The 19411-nt window shown below is 49.7% G+C and overlaps 1 protein-coding gene across 1 annotated transcript in view; it reads right to left on the reverse strand.

Annotated features, from left to right (window-relative positions):
• Positions 1-1876: 1876 nt before the first annotated feature.
• LOC135205112 (uncharacterized) overlaps positions 1877-19411 on the reverse strand; it is a 298672-nt gene continuing 281137 nt past the window's right edge. The window contains exon 18 of the mRNA XM_064235457.1: positions 1877-2247. Coding sequence (XP_064091527.1) covers positions 2200-2247 — 48 coding nt within the window. The 3' untranslated portion in view covers positions 1877-2199. The remainder of the gene's footprint in view (positions 2248-19411) is intronic.

Raw genomic sequence — 19411 nt, forward strand, 5'->3', positions numbered from 1 at the left:
CACTGCTCAATGTTAATGGTTTTCAGAGCATTCCATGCAGTAGCAGTTTTATCTCACTGCATTTTTCTCATGGTGCCCATGTCCTTGAATGCTGGATGCATGGCTGAACAGATAAGACTTATAATATTTTTTGCGAACCAAAGCCTTCTAGGCAAACACTGAACCAGCAAACAAGTGCATTTATGTTGTTTACGATCCAAGGCCCAACAACCAGCTTGAGACAGTTCAAGACAATAACCACACACCAGAGAACAAAACTACAATAGACGACACTGATATCAGAGCAAAGGTTCTTTATGGGCACACAACCACTATCAAACGACTGACTAATGCATGCACATAACGGGACGTGCTGGATTACTTACCCTGAAAACAAACACTACACTATCACAAACTCAAATAGGAGGAGAGTGGCAATCACAAGTTTGAATGCATTCTTTCTACGTCCACCTTCACGAGCACAATCAGGAAAGCATTGGTCGTGTGCATGCTTTGGTTCGTTCACCGCCCACCATATAAGCACAGGAAGAAAAGCATCATCCACAAGCACACATGCTCACTCTCAACCCTGGCTCAATTAGGAAAGAAACAGTCACTTGCATGCAATTGTTCATTCATCATCCAATAGCTCTACTGAACTTAGCAGGAAATTCCAGAAAGTGCAAGAGGTCACCCACTTGGGTGCAATTCAATCTACTGTTGGATAATTAATAAGTTTCTCTGACAAATACAAAATATTCTATTTATTGAACTCAAGCAACTCGCATCTTTTCCTTCAGTGATTATTACAGTTGTGTAGATTTTCTAGGCTGCATTTGTTACATATGTAAGATCACCCTAGGTTACTATAATGCTGGTTCATGACCACATTTTCAATTTCCTGAAAACTTCGAGAGACTATCACCCTCTATACTGATGGGCTTTCTCAGTTTGGAGTTTAAGTACCCTCATTTGAGAATACAGTGGTCCCCCCGTATTCACGGGGGATGCGTACCAGACCCCCTGTGAATAGTTAGAACCCGCGAATGTTTGGAACCCCTATAAAAACGCTAAAAACAGCCTATTTTGTTAGTTAAAACTCAAGGAAAACCACTAAAAATTTTTCATACTTGGTTTTTTAAGTGTTTTATCACAAAAAGTGCATTTTATGATGAAATTGATCAAGAAAACCAAAGGAATTTGTGGATATTTCTCAGAAAAATACCGCGAATGCGCGAATTTTCCGCGAACAATGTGGGGAAACGTCTCCGAGAGAAATCCACGAATGTGTGAGTCCGCAAAATCCGGAGAACACGAATACGGGTCCCACTATACTCACAGAACCTTTTTTACCTTATAATTATTAAATATTTGCTTTTTTAGTCTGTTGGCCTTATTAATAACGAGAGGTACACAATTAATACTAGTCTCCATATACATAGTTCCATTTAATAAACTTTCCTCCTCGTTATCTTTTTCCACATAAAGGCATTAGTTCAGACCTCCTAGCGCATTCAATGTTCCCTCATTTACTGCATCGGTTGTGCAGTATCCATCATTTGCATATTGCCAAAGGTAATCAATAACAGACTCTACTACTTACAAACTTTTTTATACTGACCATACAATGTTTGTGATTCACCAAAACAAAGGGCTGTTTGCATTGTTACAAATTATTTTGTAATATCAAATCTAATAACAGGAATCAACAAATCTATTTGGGAATCTAGGAGAAATATGAGAAATATTACAACAAATAATACACAAACTTTCAACTAATCTCGCGACAGATTAAACAACTCCCTAAAATCCCGTGTCCCTTTTCAACATTCTCTCAGGCTATCAAATCAAGTTCATGACGCTAAAAGATCTAAATTAAAAGTAAAAGTGAGAATGATTCAACTTCCACTGAAACGACATTGCCTGAAATAACATACATTAATATTCTGCACTCGATAAAAATAGATTAAATTTCTAAAACTATATCATGCACACGCTGTCATATGTACAAAACACAGTATCACCGACTTCCACTCAATGACTAGCAAGCACCTGTATAAAATCGTAACTGAACTAACTAGCCTCTATTCATTCAACAACTTAAGTTATAAGTACAGTAAAATTCTTTGCGCCTTGCTCGTCAGTTCAAACCACGCCGCAATCGCTCTGGATGAAACCGCTCCAATCGGGGATGTCACCATCCTCTTCAGTTTTAAGACTTCAAACTAAACTGCCACAAAATCTTGCTCTCATGAAATCAAGCACATTCTGTAAACAAAACAAAAAAAAAAGGTAAATTCACCAAGCGGTACATTCCACAAGAATTAAAGGCACAAAATCAACAATAATACCAATTTTACTTATGCAATTTGCAGACATATTTTCACTGAGTAACATCAATACATAAAACCACTGGCAGTATTTAGAATGAGGGTGCCTTTGTCCATTCCTAGGGACAATGTGTAATATTCCTAGGGTCTGCACTTGCTACTGTCATATGTTGTTTTCATTTTGTTATGGTATGGGAACACAAGTAACATCAACGTTACCATTATTCTGGGGTACCTAAATACTGAAAGGCTCCTCAAGTGGACAAAGATGGAAACCCATAATTTCTAATTAGTGCAAATTTATGGGGAAGAAGCATACTATTATGGATTTTCAAAAACTCCCCAGGGAATCAGTCAAGGAACAAAACAAGGCCATCCTTGTTTCTGTTAAATATGATAAAACTCAAATCACAGAAACTATACTGAAAACTAAGCTCTCAGATGAGCCGCAGTTTCTTACTTCTGGAAACCCTAGCACCGACTGAAGAGTATGCTTTAGATGGCCCTACACAGACGTTTTGAAGATGGCTTACCGATGGCCATTTTGAATAAAATGAATTTGCAGCATCATAAGCAAATGAAAACCAAAATAATTGAAATGGAAAATAAATTTTTGTCCTGTGAAAAAATGACAATTTGTCGAAAAATGTTATTGTTATAATACAATTAAGTTGTTCATACTTACCTGGCAGATATATATATAGCTGTATTCTCCGAAGGCCGACAGAATTTCAAAACTCGCGGCACACGCAGTGGGGCGGCCAGGTGTAGTACCCATCCCGCCGCTGGGAGGCGGATATCAGGAACCATTCCCATTTTCTATTCATATTTTTATCAGTGCCACTGTCTCCTGAGGGGAGGTGGTGGGCACTTAATTATATATATCTGCCAGGTAAGTATGAACAAACTTAATTGTATTATAACAATAACATTTTGTTCATGAAACTTACTTGGCAGATATATATATAGCTGAATCCCACCTTCGGATGGTGGGAAGAGACAGAATAGGATTTGTAGGAAAACTTAAATTAAGTAGATGATATACACCTTGGTTCCTCACCTGTTAGCAAAGTAGACTCTGTGATTACTGTCACTACAGCCTGCTTGTGCTTAATCAGAGTTGCCAGCCAGGTGGAGACCTGTAGTGCTGGTGCGCTCTGAATGCTCTGTCAACGGGGACGTGACCTCAATGTGACAAGAGCATAGAGCCATACAAATGAGGGCAAACGAAGCAACTGACCACCACCTGACCAACTAACAAAGACCCCCTGAACACTAAGCTAAAAGATGGGAGGTCTTCACCAAAGCCTCACCACACAAAAACACACAACTAAAACCTAACCTAAACCTAACTAAGGGATAGGGAGGAGAGAGCTACCTTCAGCCCCAAGACTGTGTCTGCAGAAACGTATGGCCCAAGAGAACAACAGTCCTCGTATATCGTTCTCACATCTCTCAAGTAGTGTGAGGCGAATACTGAATTGCTCCTCCAAAAGGTGGCGTCAAGGATGTCCTTGATCGACATGTTCCTTTGGAAGGCAAGCGAGGTTGCAACAGCTCTGACCTCGTGAGCTTTCACTCGCAAGAGGCTCAAATCGATCTGTGTGGAAGACGAATGAGCCTCTTTAATGACGTCCCTCAGAAAGAACGCCAAAGCGTTCTTGGATAACGGTATATCGGGTCGTTTAACCGAACACCAGAGATTATCTGAGGGACCTCTTACTTCTTTAGTCTTGTGGACATAAAACTTTAGAGCCCTGACAGGGCACAGGACTCTCTCCCTGGTTCTTGGCCCACAAGGCTTGTCATACCCTTGATTTCAAAGCTCCTGGCCAAGGGTTCGACGGGTTTTCATTCTTTGCTAAGAAAGTGGGACTCAAAGAGCAGACAGCATTGTCCCCCTTGAAGCCCACTCTCTTACAAATGGCCTGAATTTCGCTAACTCTCTGCGCCGTCGCCAGAGCAGTTTAGGAAAAGAGCCTTCTTAGTCAGTTCCTAAGAGACGCTTCATGTAAAGGTTCGAAAGGACTCGACATTAACAGTCTAAGGACTAAGTCCCCAGGTTCCAAGAAGGATTGGCCTCGCCTGAGGTATCTTGGAAGTCTCAAATGATCTCAGGAGATCGTGAAGATCCCTGTTATCAGACAGGTCTAGTCCTCTGTGTCGGAAGACTGCCGACAGCATGCTCTTATATCCCTTGATGGTCGGGACCGCCAGTTTCTGCACATTTCTTAAAAATAGCAGGAAATCGGCTATCTGGCTCACAGAGGTAGAGGAAGAGGAAATTCCCTCCTTTCTACACCATGCCCTGAAGGAAGCCCACTTCGATGGTAAACAGCTCTCGAGGACGATCTCCTAGCATTGGCGATCGCCTTTGCAGCTGCTTTAGAAAACCTCTCGCTCTGGCCAGCTTTTTCGATAGTCTGAACGCAGTCAGACCCAGAGCGGAGAGTTTTGGTGATATCTTGCGAAGTGGGGCTGTCTGAGTAGATCTTTCCTCCAGGCAATGTCCTCGGAAGTCTATGATGAATGACATTACCTCTGTGAACCATTCTTTCGCGGGCCACATCGGGGCGATCAGGGTCAACCTCGTCCCCTCCGATGCCGCGAACTTCCTTACTACTTCCCCCATGATCTTGAATGGCGGGAAGGGGCATATAAGTCCAGGTTCGTCCAGTCCCAGAGCAGTGCGTCTATCGCGACTGCTCCCGGATCCAACACAGGAGAGCAATAAAGAGGCAACCTCTTTTTTCTCGACGTCGCGAAGAGGTCGACTACGGAAACACCCCCACAGTCTCCAGAGCTCTCGACAGGACGTCCTGGTGCAACGTCCATTCCGTCGGCAGGATCTGATCTTGTCGGCTGAGAAGGTCTGCTCTGACGCTTCTGGACTCCCGCGATAAATCTCGTCAGGATCCTTATCCGCTCGCTATCTTCGCTCTGCCCACAGCAGAATCTCCCTCGCTAAATAAAACAGAGGACGGGAGTGTGTACTCCCTGCTTCTTTAGGTACGCCAGGGCTGTGGTGTTGTCCGAGTTGACTTGTACTACTTTCTCTGCAACCTTTTGTTGGAAGAACTGTAGCGCCAGAAAAAACCGCCGCTATTCCTTACATTGATGTGCCAGGACTACCTTTCCCCCTTACCAGGTGCCTGACACTTCCTCCCCTCCCAGTGTTGCTCCCCATCCCGACACCGAAGCGTCGGAAAACAACACTAGGTCTGGGCTCAGAAGCTTTAGGGACAACCCCTCTTGAAACTTCCGAGGATCCAACCACCATCTTAGATGGTTCTTCACCGATTCGGTGATGAAAAAGGGTCGCATCCAGATCCTCTCTGACTCTCCATGCGTCTGCTAAGAAAACTGGAGAGGTCTGAGGTGTAGTCTTCCAGGGAAAACAAACTTTTTCCAGCGAGGAAATGGTTCCCAGCAGACTCATCCATTCCCTCGCCGAGCAAGCTTCCTTCCCCAGGAACTGCCGAGACTTTCTCTAAGCCTTGCAGCTGTCGTTCCTGGGACGGAAACGCTCGAAAAGCCACTGAATCCATCTGAATCCCCAGATACACGATGGACTGTGTTGGGGTCAGATGCGACTTTTCGAGGTTGACTAGAAGTCCCAGGGACTTCGCCAAGGCCAACGTGAAGTGAAGGTCCTTCAGAACACCTTTCTTCTGACGATGCTCTGTAAGCCAATCGTCGAGATACAGGGACACTCTTATTCCTGCAGAATGTAACCATCTCGCTACGTTCTTCATGAGCATGGTAAATACCATCGGAGCCGTGCTTAAACCGAAACAAAGGGCTCGGAATTGCCAAACTTTGTCCCTTAGCATAAACCTCAGAAACTTCCTTGAAAGAGGGTGGATAGGCACGTGAAAGTATGCGTCCTGTAGGTCCAAGGACACCTCCCCTCCAGTTCGCCCGGTCTTAAGGCTCCTAGAACCGACTGAGGTGTTTCCATCTTGAATTTTTTCTTTTCTACGAAAAGATTCAAGCTGCTTACGTCCAAGACTGGACGCCAACCCCCCGACGACTGTTTGGTACCAGGAAAAGTCTGTTTGTAGTATCCTGGTGACCCCAGGTCTAGGACCTGCTCCACCGCTCTTTTCGAGATCATTTGTTCCAAAAGATCTAAAAGAACCTGCTGTTTCTCCCCTTGATACGACGGGGAAAGATCTCTGGGAGTCGTTGAAAGAGGAGGAGGTCTACAAAGGGGAGGGGATCTTGTACCCCTGTTCTACTATCTTGAGGGACCACGCATCTGTATCTCTCTCTCTCCACGCTCCCGCAAAGAACTTTAGCCTGGCTCCGACAGGCATCTGAAGGACTTTCTTTTCATTTAGAGGTTTTAGGTTTGAAGGAACCTCTTCCTCTTGCAAGTCCTCTCCCTCGAGGAGCAGCTCTCGAGGGAGGAGCGCTCCGAAAGGGTTTAACCTTCCTAGGAGGTCGTCCCGACGACGACGTGATAGGGACTGCAGGACGTCTAGAAGACTAGGGCCAAGAGATCCTGGGTAGCCTTCTCTTGTAGGCTCACTGCCAGGTCCCTTACCATAGCCTGGGGAAGAGATGGCTCGAAAGAGGTGCAAAGAGAAGTTCTGCTTTCTGCGATGCAGAAACAGACTTCGCTGTGAAATTGCATAATAGACGCCCTCTTCTTGAGGAAAGCAGTGCCGAATGAGACAACTACTCTTCCGAACCATCCCTGACGCCTTGTCCATGCATGACAACATTGGTACAGCTCCCCCAGACTCAAAGAATCAGGACTCCTAGATTGAAGATCCGGAGCTCCTAGGCACCATCCTAGGAAGTTAAAGACTTCCCAGAGTCTTTAACAGACCTTTCATGTGATGGTCTATCTCCGTGGGTGTCCAAGAAATCTTCGCGGACTGACAAAAGGGATCTCTTCTGGGCGTCTACCAGACTAGCAAAGTCCCTTGGGAAGAGGACGGGATCTTAATTCCCACTTCCGATTTGGTCTCATACCAAATGCCGCCTCTCCCACTCAGCCTTGAAGGAGGAAGGGCGAAAGTCGACTTGCCCTGATCCTTCCGACGTTCCATCCAGTCCTGCAATTTCTTGAATGCTTTCTTAGTGGATAAGGAAGTCTTCATCTCCACCACTTCCGAAACCTTGCCCGACTTCGAAGAGGAAAACTGAGAGGGCGGAGACTTAGGAGCTGCAGGCTGGAACTTTTCCCCAAACAAGGAACGTAAAAGTCGTACCAGCACCTTGTAGTCGGAAACCGACGAAGCTGACGGCTGTTCTTCCTCTACTGAGTCAGCCGGACTACTATGTTCTCCTTCCTCCCGAAGAGGCAAAGGAGATAGGACCTCTGGAGAGGGCGTGCGCCCCGCGGGTCTAGCCTTCAACAAAGGCTTCCGAGGAAGACTAACATCCGCCTCTTCAAAGCGACCGACCTTCTGTCGATCTTTAGAGCTCGAACCACGAAGAGCTTCCTGACCTCGCTGCGCGTCCAGAGAGGAAACTCTAAGTCTCTCTCGAGGAGCGTCCTTACGCTTGACGCTCAAGCGTCCAGCTTTCGCTTTCAAAGCGTCCTTCTGAGCGCTCTCAAAAGCCTTCTCCACAGGCAAAGCGTCAAACAAAGCCACCCGACGAGCGTCCTGCCGAGCGTCTTCAAACGCGTCCTCCAAGGCGTCTGTCGAGCGTCCTCCAAGGCGTCCTGACGCGCGGGGTGGAGACAGCGACGAACGAGGAGACAGAGAAGGAGACTGCCTCGTCCTCTTGACCAGGCAGTCTAGCGTCCTTCCGCCGCTTAGGCTCAACTGCTGCTGGGCGAGTCTTCCGAGCCATTAAGGGTCGACAATTGTCTTGGAGCGACGCAAGAAACTCTTCGTAGGTGAAGAAACCGAGAGGAGGTGAAGGGCCTGCGCCTGCGAGAAGACGAGGGGCGGGGGGAAACGCCTCCTTCCTTCTCACAAGGAACAGCAACCTGCCTCTCCGAGAGGCGCGCGAGAGAAGCGCTCAGCGTCGTCCTCGGACGACGTCCTACCTCTCTTCTGAGGAGGAAAGCGTCATACGACGCAGGCGACGACCGCAACGAGAGCGGAGAGAGGGACGTAAAGCGTCCTCCCTAGGAAAAGTCCTTTTCAACGGACGTGAGTCACTCCGAGCGCTCCACCCTTCGCGTCGGGAGGGCGCCTCGGAGGACGAAAAACAGTCCTTTAGGATGCGAGCCTGAGCACGCTCCTTGGGCAGCCTGGAAGTAGCAACAGGTCCTGCCGAAGGGACGCCAGATCGGTGGGGAGCCCCCGTAACCCTCTTGCGGCTTTCGACATGCCCACTCCCTGAGGTCTGGGAGTCCGACAGAGGTCTAGACCTAGAGGCATTATGGGTGGGGGCCGATCTGACTCCACAACACTAGGGGCACGATCACACACTTTAGTCGAGCCGTTTTCAAGGGCCAACACTTTGGACTAGAGTACGCAATGACCTCTAGAATCAGAGAAAGGGCATTACCTTCTCCAGACACAGAACTAGGGCCCTCAGGCAACAACACAGGATTAGGTGAAGCAAATTCTACTGGTGTTAATATAGGCGAAATGTTACTTCCCTTACCTTTCGTAGAACCGCTTTTAGAGGAAGACCTCCTGATCCTATCGCGTTCTAGCTTACGCCGATAGGATTCATACACCTTCCATTCATCCTCAGTCAAACTTTTGCATTCAATGCAACGATCAACTAGCAAACAAACATGCCCCCTACACCCCATACATACTGTGTGGGGGTTCTACCGATGATTTCGGTAGCCTCACCTTGCAATCACTCCTCACACACACTCTGAAGCTCACTGAACTTGATCCCGACATCACGTTCATACAAAAGCCAATCCAAAATCCAAAACAGTCCACTATCGCGTATTGCCAATCCAACAATCCAGAGTCAAAACCAAAAGTCAATCCATACTTATAACGAGTTAAATCCAAAAATCCTGGCGGAGGTCGGTAAACAGGTGTTTACCGACCGGCGACAGAAAAAAAAAAAAAATATGATAGAAAATGGGAATGGTTCCTGATATCCGCCTCCCAGCGGCGGGAATGGGTACTACCACCTGGCCGCCCACACTGCGTGTGCCGCGAGTTTTGAAATTCTGTCGGCCTTCGGAGAAATACAGCATATATATATCTGCCAAGTAGTTTCATGAACAAATTGCATTTCCTAACTATACAAACCTGAGGTCCTTGTCCTTTAACAATAGGAAGTAGCTAGCGGCCAGCTGGAACGGTCGTAAGCTTCGAACAAGGGGAGAACGGTAGTTAACTGCTTGTCCGATCGTCGCGCGGCACGCGAACTGTGAGGTAAACAAATCACTTTTGCTTTTGGCCCATGCAAAATACGCAGAGTGAGGGGTGGCATGAGGAGGGACTATATGTAAAGGACCTCAGGTTTGTATAGTTAGGAAAAAAGCAATTTTCGACAAATTGTCATTTGTTCCGATCGTAATACAAACCATCGGTCCTTTAACAGTAGGAAGACTCACTTCTTGGTGGGAGGAATCTGAGTCTTTGAATGAACAGACTGGTGTTCGTCCATCCCTGGAGTGCCTCCCTGGTCGTAAGAGCGAGGGAGGATCCAAGCCTCTGTCCGATTGATCGGGTGTGCACCGCAGGATCAATGGTCAGACCTCTGGTCCGAGTACTAAGAGAGAGGCAAGCGTATCTCTTCGTACCAGCATTTGTAAGAACTTGTTCCTGTACAGGAGCAAATATAAAGTCATGGTTTGTCTCATGTAGGCATCCACTTCCTCACCCCCTTGTAGGAGAAAGTGGTGGATATACGCTCCTATCCCTAGTGAAAGGGATAGGATGGAGCTCTGTCGAGTAGCTTTAACCTGCATCTGACTCCTTCCCAGCATGGTGACGACCGTATCCCTCTGCCCACAGGTAGAGGTAGAGAAAGATGGTTGAAGAGGAAGCCAGTCACACTCTCATTCGCACATTCATTCTCCCAGTCATACAGGAATCGATGCTGTTTCTGCCTGCTCGGGTGCTGGGTAAGCTTACACAACGTGTTGAGCAGCCACCACAGGTCCCAAGGAAAAAGTATCCAAGGACTTGTGGGCAATATCCGAAGGTAGAAGGACGTGAAGGTGGTCTGGTTAGCCAGACACCTGCCTTCAGGACCTGCGCCACGGAGAAGTTCTTACGGAACGCTAAGGAGGGTCCAATACCTCTGACTTTGTGGGCTCTCGGTCGGAGCGTACGGATGTCGTCGCTACCATCAGCCTTGTACGCTCTCCTGATCACCTTACGCAGCCAGAAAGAAAGCGTGTTCTTGGATACTTCTTTCTTGGTAACCCCAGTGCTAACAAAGAGGCGTCGACACTCAGGCCTGATGTTCCGAGTTCTCTTCAGATAGCGCCGTAGCGCCCTCACAGGACAAAGCAGCATCTCATCCGCATCATTGTCGGTGAAGTCCAGAAGGGAGGGGATCGTGAAGACTCGAACCGTCGTCAGGATCGACGGATTCTGAGTCTTAGCTACGAAGTTCGAGACGAAATCGAGCGTCACAGATCCCCAGCCTCTGGTGTGCTTAACATCAAAAGATAGACCATGTAGTTCCCCTACTCTCTTCGCCGATGCCGAGGGCCAGCAAGAAGAGGGTCTTGAGGGTCATATCCCTGTCTGACAACTCTCGGAGTGGCTCGAAGGGTCTTCGAGTCAAACTCCTAAGGACGAGAGTCACATCCCACGCAGGGGGCCTGAGTTCCCTGGGTGGGCAAGACCTTTCGAAGCTCCTCATAAGCAAGGAGATCTCGAACGAGTTCGAGATGTCCAGTCCCCTCAGTTTTAGGACAAGAGCCAGGGCGGCTCTATATCCTTTAACTGTGGGTACTGAGAGGAGCTTCTCTCGGCGAAGAAACACGAGGAAATCCGCTACCTGCTGAAGAGTGGCTCTGAGAGACACAGACCCTGTCTACGACACCAACCCACAGAAGACGGCCCACTTCCCCTGGTACACAGCTGCAGAGGACTGTCGGATGTGTCCAGCCATCTCTGTTGCTGCGCTACGAGAAAAGCCTCTCGTTCGCAAGAGATGGTGGATAACAGCCAGCCGTGAAGTTGAAGGGACTGGACTGCTTGGTGGTACCGTTCTACGTGTGGCTGGGCTAGAAGGTTGTGCCAATGGGGTAGCTCTCTCGGTGCTTCCGCAAGAAGAGCCAGCAGGTCCGGATACCAAACGGCCTGAGGTCGTTTGGGAGCCACCAGGATCATCCTGAGGTTCGGGGTGGTCAGCGCTCGGCTGATCACTTTCCGAATCAGACAGAAGGGAGGAAAGGCGTAGACGAAGAGGTTGTCCCAGGGGTGTTGGAGAGCATCCTCTGCAGCTGCCCATGGGTCCGGCACGGCTGAAAAGAAAACCTGTAGTTTTCTGTTGTGCCGGGTAGCGAACAGGTCTACGACCGGTCCGGTCGCCCCCACAGGTTGAGAGCCTTTCTGCCACGTCTGGGTGTAGAGACCATTCGGTTCCTATCACCTGATCCCGACGCTGAGCTTGTCCGCTACTATATTCCTCTTGCCTGGAATGTAGCGTGCTGACAGCTCTATCGAGTGAGCCGTGGCCCACTCGTGCACCATTGCACCGGTCAAAACTGGTGAAACGGAACGCAGAACTACTGGCGGAAGAGACACTAGGCCCCCCTGCTTGTTGACATATGCCACTACTGTGGTGTTGTCGCACATCAAACACCACCACAGGTGTCCCACCAAGCGGTCCTGAAAATTTTTCTTGCGAGAGCGTAAAACGCCGCCTTGAGTTCCAGGACATTGATGTGAAGGTGCTTTTCGTGATGGTCCCACACACCTGCAGTCAGCAACTCCTCCAGGTGTGCGCCCCATCCCTCGGTCGATGCGTCTGAGAACAGCAGCATCTCCGGGGGGGGGAGTGCGGATGGGCACTCCTCTTAAGAGGTTCTTGTCGTCGAGCCACCAGGCTAGGTCCTGCCTCACCTTTTCCGTGAGAGCCACGGGAAAGTAAGGAGGATCCTTTGCCTGAGACCAACTCTCCCTTAGTCTCCACTGGAGAGACCGCAGGTGAAGACGCCCGTGAGGGACTAACTTCTCGAGTGACGACAGATGGCCGATCACGACTTGCCATTGCTGTGCTGCCTGTTCCTGCCGAGACAGGAACCGGCCGGTCTGCCTCCCTGAATTTGCTGATCCGCAAGTCTGCGGAAGGGAAGACTAGCCCCCCTGCTACCGTGTCTATCAGCATACCCAGGTACTTCATCTACTGCTCGGTGTTCGAGATCGGACTTCTCGTAGTTTTATCACAATCCCCAGATCGTGACAAAACTTGAGAGTCGATCCCTGTCCTGCAGCAACTGCGAGCGGGAGCTCGCCCAGGACCAGCCAATCGTCGAGATACCTCAGAAGACGTATCCCGTGCGAATGGGCCCAAGCTGACACCCAGAGTGAACACTCTCGTGAACACCTGTGGGGCGGTTGACAGACCGAAACAAAGTGCCCTGAATTGGTACCACCGTCCCGTCGAAGATGAAGCAGAGGTACTTTCTAGAGGACTGATGGATGGGTATTTGAAAATTCGCGTCCTTCAAGGTCCACTGAAAGCATGAAATCGTTCCCCCTGAGCGAGTCGAGCACGGAGCGTGCCGAACTCCATCGTGACCGAGTCGTGCGAAACGAAGCGGTTCAGGGGAGAGAGGTCAATCACCGGACGCCAGGCCCCCCCGATGCCTTCTCCACTAGGAAGAGGGTCAGCTGTAAAAAGCCCGGTGACTGGTCCTCTACGATTTCCACAGCTCGTTTCGCCAGCATGGTCTTGATCTCCTGTCGAAGAGCGTGTGTCCTTTGATGATCCCCCAGGACATAGGTTTGTAGATGGACCGGTTTTGGAGATGAGGGGGGGCCGAGACTCGAAGGGTAGTAGATATCCCTTCCCAAGAAGGACGTCTACTATCAGTTCTCGGCGCCGTAGCGCTGCCAAGTGGCCCAATGGCTCGCTAGGCACCCCCCCACTTTCCGGCAGCAGGTGAGGGGGAACGCCGTCCCTAGCGTTTCCCACCTCGTTTCGACTTCTTCCCACCACCTCCTCGGGGAAAGGAGGTCTGGGAGGAGGCGGTTACGGCCTCCTCTCGCAGAAGTCGAAACAACAGGAGTCTTCACACGGGGCTTAGGCGGAGCAACCGTCTTAGCCGCCGTGGAAGCGCCAGCTAAACTCTTAGGCTTAGCCGCAGTTACTCGAGATTGCCCAGAAACCTTCGAGACTGCCTGGTGAACCAAGCGGTCACTGTCATCAGTGCGCCACCGTTTCCACCGCAGCTCCACCATCTCATCCGGAAAGAGAGCGGGGAGGAATCCTAATGGGGTCCGTTAATTACGAAGCCCGATGCCGCCTCACGCCCAACCCCCTTGGTCACTCGGTTAGGACAGCGTCCCTACGTCGAAGAACCAAGTTGGCCCACAGGTTAGCAGTCTGATGGGCGAGGTAAGAGAATAGCTCTTCCTCCAGACTGGCACAGTCTCCTGAAAGAAGCGTCGTCTTCGAGAGCAGAGCTCCCAGAGCCGGCCGCGACTTTGGATATTGTGAGGGACCACAAATCCAGCCAAGAGACTGCCTGGAATGCTGCATAGCGGTAGATTCCAGGGCAAGTGCCTCCTGCTGCGAGAACCAGAGGTTCTCCGACAGGAGCTGCTGCAGGGACACACCTGGAGTCAGCCTTGCTAACTCCGGGTTAACCTGTTTCGGCGGTATCGGGTCTTCCGATGGCACATAGAAACGCCTCTGACGCTGTAGGGGAGGAGGAAGCAGCTTGGAAGACCGTCCGGATTTCAGCGAATCCTCTCGCCCTGAGACGAGATTCTCCACCTGGTCCAGGACCGAGTCTGCAAGCTCTGATCGCGGCAGTCCCACCATCATTTTGGGTTCCCTCTTCTTCGGGCCCCAAAATGACTCGAGCCGGGACGTGGGCTCAGACGGTGGTAGCGGGGCGATCCTTCCTCAAGGCCATTATGCTGACGAATCAGCTTAATGACTTCTGCAAAGTTCCTCTATCTTGGGAGTAACTGCGTCTTGAGGAGTAGGGACCGTCCCAGGCCCTCCAGCAAGAACAGATCCCGAGATACTCTCCTTCAGAGAGGGGAACAGCGACAGACCCCTCACGGTCGCCTCCAGCTACTTGCGCGTACGTCCTGGCCGGGTCCTAAAACTGTTTGCCTGGTGCATACGGCGTCATAGCGGTGATCGCGAGAGCGCACCCCTCGCGAATCACTCCTAGGTACATCGCTCCTCCCGGTGTAGCCCGAGGAGGTTTGAAGGTACTGGAGAGGCAGACCTGACACTCCCCCCTCGCTCGCTGGCAGGACCAGCGTGCTTGGAGGGCTGCTGCTGATCCCCAACCCGCGGTGCAGAAGAAGAGACGGGCCCTGTTACCCGAGGGAGCAGGAGGACCAGCAGAAGAGCTCCCCAAATCGCCTGAGCGAGACGGGCCTTAGAAGGTCCCGAAGGAGCCTTCTTAGGGGGAGAGGAGGCAGCCTTCTTCTTCTTCGGCTTGGTAGCCTTAAAAGTCGAAGGGGAAGAGGAGGCAGCAGACGACGATGAAGACGACGACGACACCTTCCTCTTCTTCTTTGCCAAGGCTCCGCAGGACAGACGTTAAGTCTTCCATCCAGGAGGGAGCCGGGGCAGTTGCCGAGCAACAGGGCCCGACTGCACCTGTCCGGAAAGACCTGAGCCTGGAGCAGCACCACCAACAACAGGAACGACAGGAACAGGTACAGGAACAGCAGGAACAGCAGCGTCTGGAACAGCGGGAGCGGCAGGCACAGCAACAGGTACGGCAGGTACGGCAGCAACAACAGGAGAGCCAAGCGTCTTGTCGGCAGCTACCTGCATTCTCGGTACTGGCGGCAAGTCTAAGGGAGAGCTTTTAGGGCAGCGGAAGTCCGGGGTCGGCAGCACAAAGAACCCAGGTGGCGGTGGCACGGTTCTCTTTGACACGGCAGCGAGAGGTCTGTTATCGCAGCTGTCGGTGTCACCGTCGTCACATGCGGCGTATAAACCAGATGCGGCGGCATGCCATAGGCTGGAGTCGTGATCGTAGTAGTGGTAGTGGTCACCACACCATGTGTGACCACTGCCGACCCCGCCAACCGCTGGATTAACCCTTGAATGCTTGGCACTCCCTGCAACCCCAGCGACTCCCACACCTGTCCCAGGTCGTCCTTCACTGGTGGCACACCTGCGGAAGCAACAGTCGGGTTAGTTTAGAGGGTTTCCCTCGCGCCTGGGGGAAGACGAACCCCACCCAGAGCGGACGGAAGACCCGAGTACACTGGACGTCCGGTGTAGCGAGCGCCCTCCACACTCGACGGATCAAGTGAGGAGAAGGACTCCGCTACCCCCCCCGCAGGGGAAGGCGCAAAACGTGGGGGCTGACCGGGGGGCAAGAAGGAAGACGAGGTATCCGTTACCAAAGGAGTCACTGGAGAGCTTTCCGATGACTCCTTTGTAGGCCTACGTCTCTTCCTGCCCTCGTACAGAACCCACTGCGCCTCGGACCAATTTACACGTTACACACGGGCTCGTCTCGGAGCATTCTCGCCCCCGACAACGAGGTACACAGTTCATGTGGATCGACGTCCACAAAGGATCGAAATCCGCCGCATTTACGCCCCTCCAGCCCGGGACACACTCTAAGGGCAACCGGGGTGGGCGCGCGAAATCTCCATTTCTTGATCCATAATGATAAAGCAATGCAATAAAGAAAATGAAAGCAATGTACTTACAATTTCATTTACCACACACAAACAAACCAGAAAGAGGGCTGAATTGAAACCAAAGCAACGACAATAGCGGGCAGAGCGATGACGAACACGTCTTGTCTCACCACGGCCGAAAGCAAAAGTGATTTGTTTACCTCACTGTCACGCGGCGCGCGACGATCGGACAAGCAGTTAACTACCGTTCTCCCCCCCTTTTTTGAAGCTTACGACCGTTCCAGCTGCCGCTAGCTACTTCCTATTGTTAAAGGACCGATGGTTTGTATTACGTATCGGAACAATTTTATTTTTATTTGTTATTAACTACAATGTCACTGATTTCCATCATTCCTTAGCTCTGCCCATCCTACTTGGAGGGAGAGAATGATTTTGAAAAAGCCCCAACCCTAGACACGGATAACGTGCCTTATTATGACAGAGAGGAGGTTTGGATTGGAACATTGGAGCAAGAACCTTTACACAGTACAGTCAACCCTCCCATTCATGGTTCCGGATTCGGTGCCTCGCCTATTTGCGGATTTTTTTCTGTGGAACATACATTCACATTATTCAAGGAAATTTCATAGAGAAACATTCACTTATTACTGTATTTTCTTATCAATTTCGTGTCTAAATGCATTTTTTGTGATAAAACTTAAATACTCAGGAATAGGAATTTTACAGGTGTTTTTTTTTCTTCTTTTTTTGGTGTTTAAACCATCAAGAAAATAAGCGTTATAAGCAGTTTTAGAGGGGTGTCAAGTATTAGCGGATTTTTGCTATTTGTGGGGGGGGGGGGGATTGTAGTATGCATCCCCCCTGAATACCGGGGGTCGACTGTAAGAGATGAGATAAAGAACAATTCAAGATAGTAAAAGTTGGAGAGGAAATATGTGACATGTGCAAAAAAGGACAAAGTACATAAAAGAAAATCTTAATAAAGAAAATGCATATAATCTGAAGATATTGGCATAAGAAAGCCCCCTACAGAGAACATAAGAACTGAAGTGTTGGCCCTTAGCAAGATAAAATGTGGGAAATGATATTTTTATGATAAAATAAAGTTTCACATATACTTACCGAACAGTTACATAGCTTATAGCTTCTTACCTGCGGCAGTCGAAATTCACATTGTTGGCGCCAGCGGCGTTGCTATCTTAGTATAGGTGATACAAGACCCGCCCACATCCGGGAACCCTGGGTACTGCTAGCCTTCTACCGTCAATTTTCGTTTAGCCGACACGTCCATCTGTGGGGTGGTGGGTGGGCTTTGATTATGTAACTGTTCGGTAAGTATATGTGAAACTTTTATTTTATCATAAAAATATAATTTTCACATAAGTGACTTACCGAACAGTTACATAGCTGAATCCAAACTACCCGGAAGGAGGGTAGATGGACTACATAAAAATGACAGTAAGACCACATTAAACAGCAAATGTTGCAGTACCCTACCTTGTGAGAGAGCAGCTGCAGGAAAATACTGCCTCTGGTTGGCGCTCTCATCACTCGTAGAGACGTGGCAGTATAGGCCAGGGTCGTTCCTACTTAGTGGATTTTGTAACCATGGACAAGACCGTTGGTTGACAAAATATTAAAAAACAGATATGCCCTTGCCCTGGGCTTCAAAAACCAGATAAAAACAACAGACCATCACCTATACCAAAATAATGACATACTCAAAAGTAATAAATAAGATCTGGAGGTTCTCCAAAGTACTATGAGCCTCCATCTGCCCACGACTCAACAACCTATAACAAGGCGAGGAGACAGTAGAGGATAGAAGTTCCCCTACGTTTCCTTTCCCAACACCATGCCCGCTACCGACAAAGGACCCAATTTACAACAACTATCATAGGTAGCCTCAACATTCTTCAGGTAAAATGAGGCGAACACAGATCTCTATCTCCAAAATGACAATTTGTCCAAAATTGCATTTTTCCTAACTATACAAACCTGAGGTCCTTTTACAATAGGAAGGTACTAGCGGCAGCTGGATAGGTCGTAAGCTTTCGAACAAGGGGTTCGGTAGTTAACTGCTTGTCCGACAGGCGCAGCCGCAGCGTGCGACTGGGAGGTAAACAAATCACTTTTTGCTTTGGCCCAAGCAAAAACTGCAGAGTGAGGGGTGGCATGAGGTGGGGCTATGTGTAAAAGGACCTCAGGTTTGTATAGTTAGGAAAATGCAATTTTGGACAAATTGTCATTTGTTCCGACACGGCATACAAACCTTCGGTCCTTTTACAATAGGAAGACTCACTTCTTGGTGGGAGGAATCTGAGTCTTTTGTGAACAGACTGGTGTTCGCCCAACCTTGGAAGCCTCCCTGGTCGTAAGAGCAAGGGAGGGATCCAAGCCTCTGTCCGATTGATCGGGGTGTGGCACCGCAGGATCAATGGTCCAGACCTCTGGACCGAGTACTAAGAGAGAGGCAAGCGTATCTCTTCGTACCAGCAATGTAAGAACTTGTTCCTGTACAGGAGCAAATATAAAGTCATGGGTTTGACTCTTGTAGGCATCCACTTCCCCCCCCCCCCCCCCTTGTAGGAGGAAGTGGTGGATACTCTGCTCCTATCCTAGTGAAAGGATAGGATGGGGCTCTGTCATATAGCTCACCTGCATCTCGTCCTCATCCAGCGTAGTGACGACCGTGGCCCTCTGCCCACAGGTTAGAGGAGGAGGAAAAGATGGGAAGAGGGAGCCAGTCCACTCACTCACTCACACATCCATCCACACAGTCACACCAGGACTCGATGCTGTTTCAGCCTGCGAGGGTCTGGGTTTAGCTACACAACTTGTTGAGCAGCCACCACGGGTCCCAAGGAAAAGGTATCCAAGGACCTGTGGGCAATATCCCGAAGGTATGAAGGACGTAAAGGTAGTCTGGTTAGACCAGACCCCTGCCTTCAGGACCTGCGCCACGGAGAAGTTCTTACGAAAACGCCAACGAGGGGCCAATACTTCTGACTTCATGAGCTCTCGGACGGGACGTACGGATGTCGTCACTACCATCAGCCTCATACGCCCTCCTGATGACCTCACGCAGCCAGAATGAAAGAGTGTTCTTGGATACTTCTTCTTGGTTACCCCGGTGCTAACGAAGAGGCGTCGACACTCAGGCCTGAGGTGTCGAGTTTTCTTCAGATAGCGCCGTAGCGCCCTCACAGGACAAAGCAGCATCTCATCCGCATCATTATCGGTGAAGTCCATTAGGGAGGGAATCGTGAAGGACTCGAACCTGTCGTCAGGGACCGACGGTTTCTGAGTCTTCGCAACGAAGTTCGGGACGAAATCGAGCGTCACAGATCCCCATCCCCTGGAGTGTCGTACATCATAGGAAAGACCATGAAGTTCCCCTACTCT

Source organism: Macrobrachium nipponense, chromosome 48, assembly GCF_015104395.2.
Source record: "Macrobrachium nipponense isolate FS-2020 chromosome 48, ASM1510439v2, whole genome shotgun sequence".
Lineage (NCBI taxonomy): Eukaryota > Metazoa > Arthropoda > Malacostraca > Decapoda > Palaemonidae > Macrobrachium > Macrobrachium nipponense.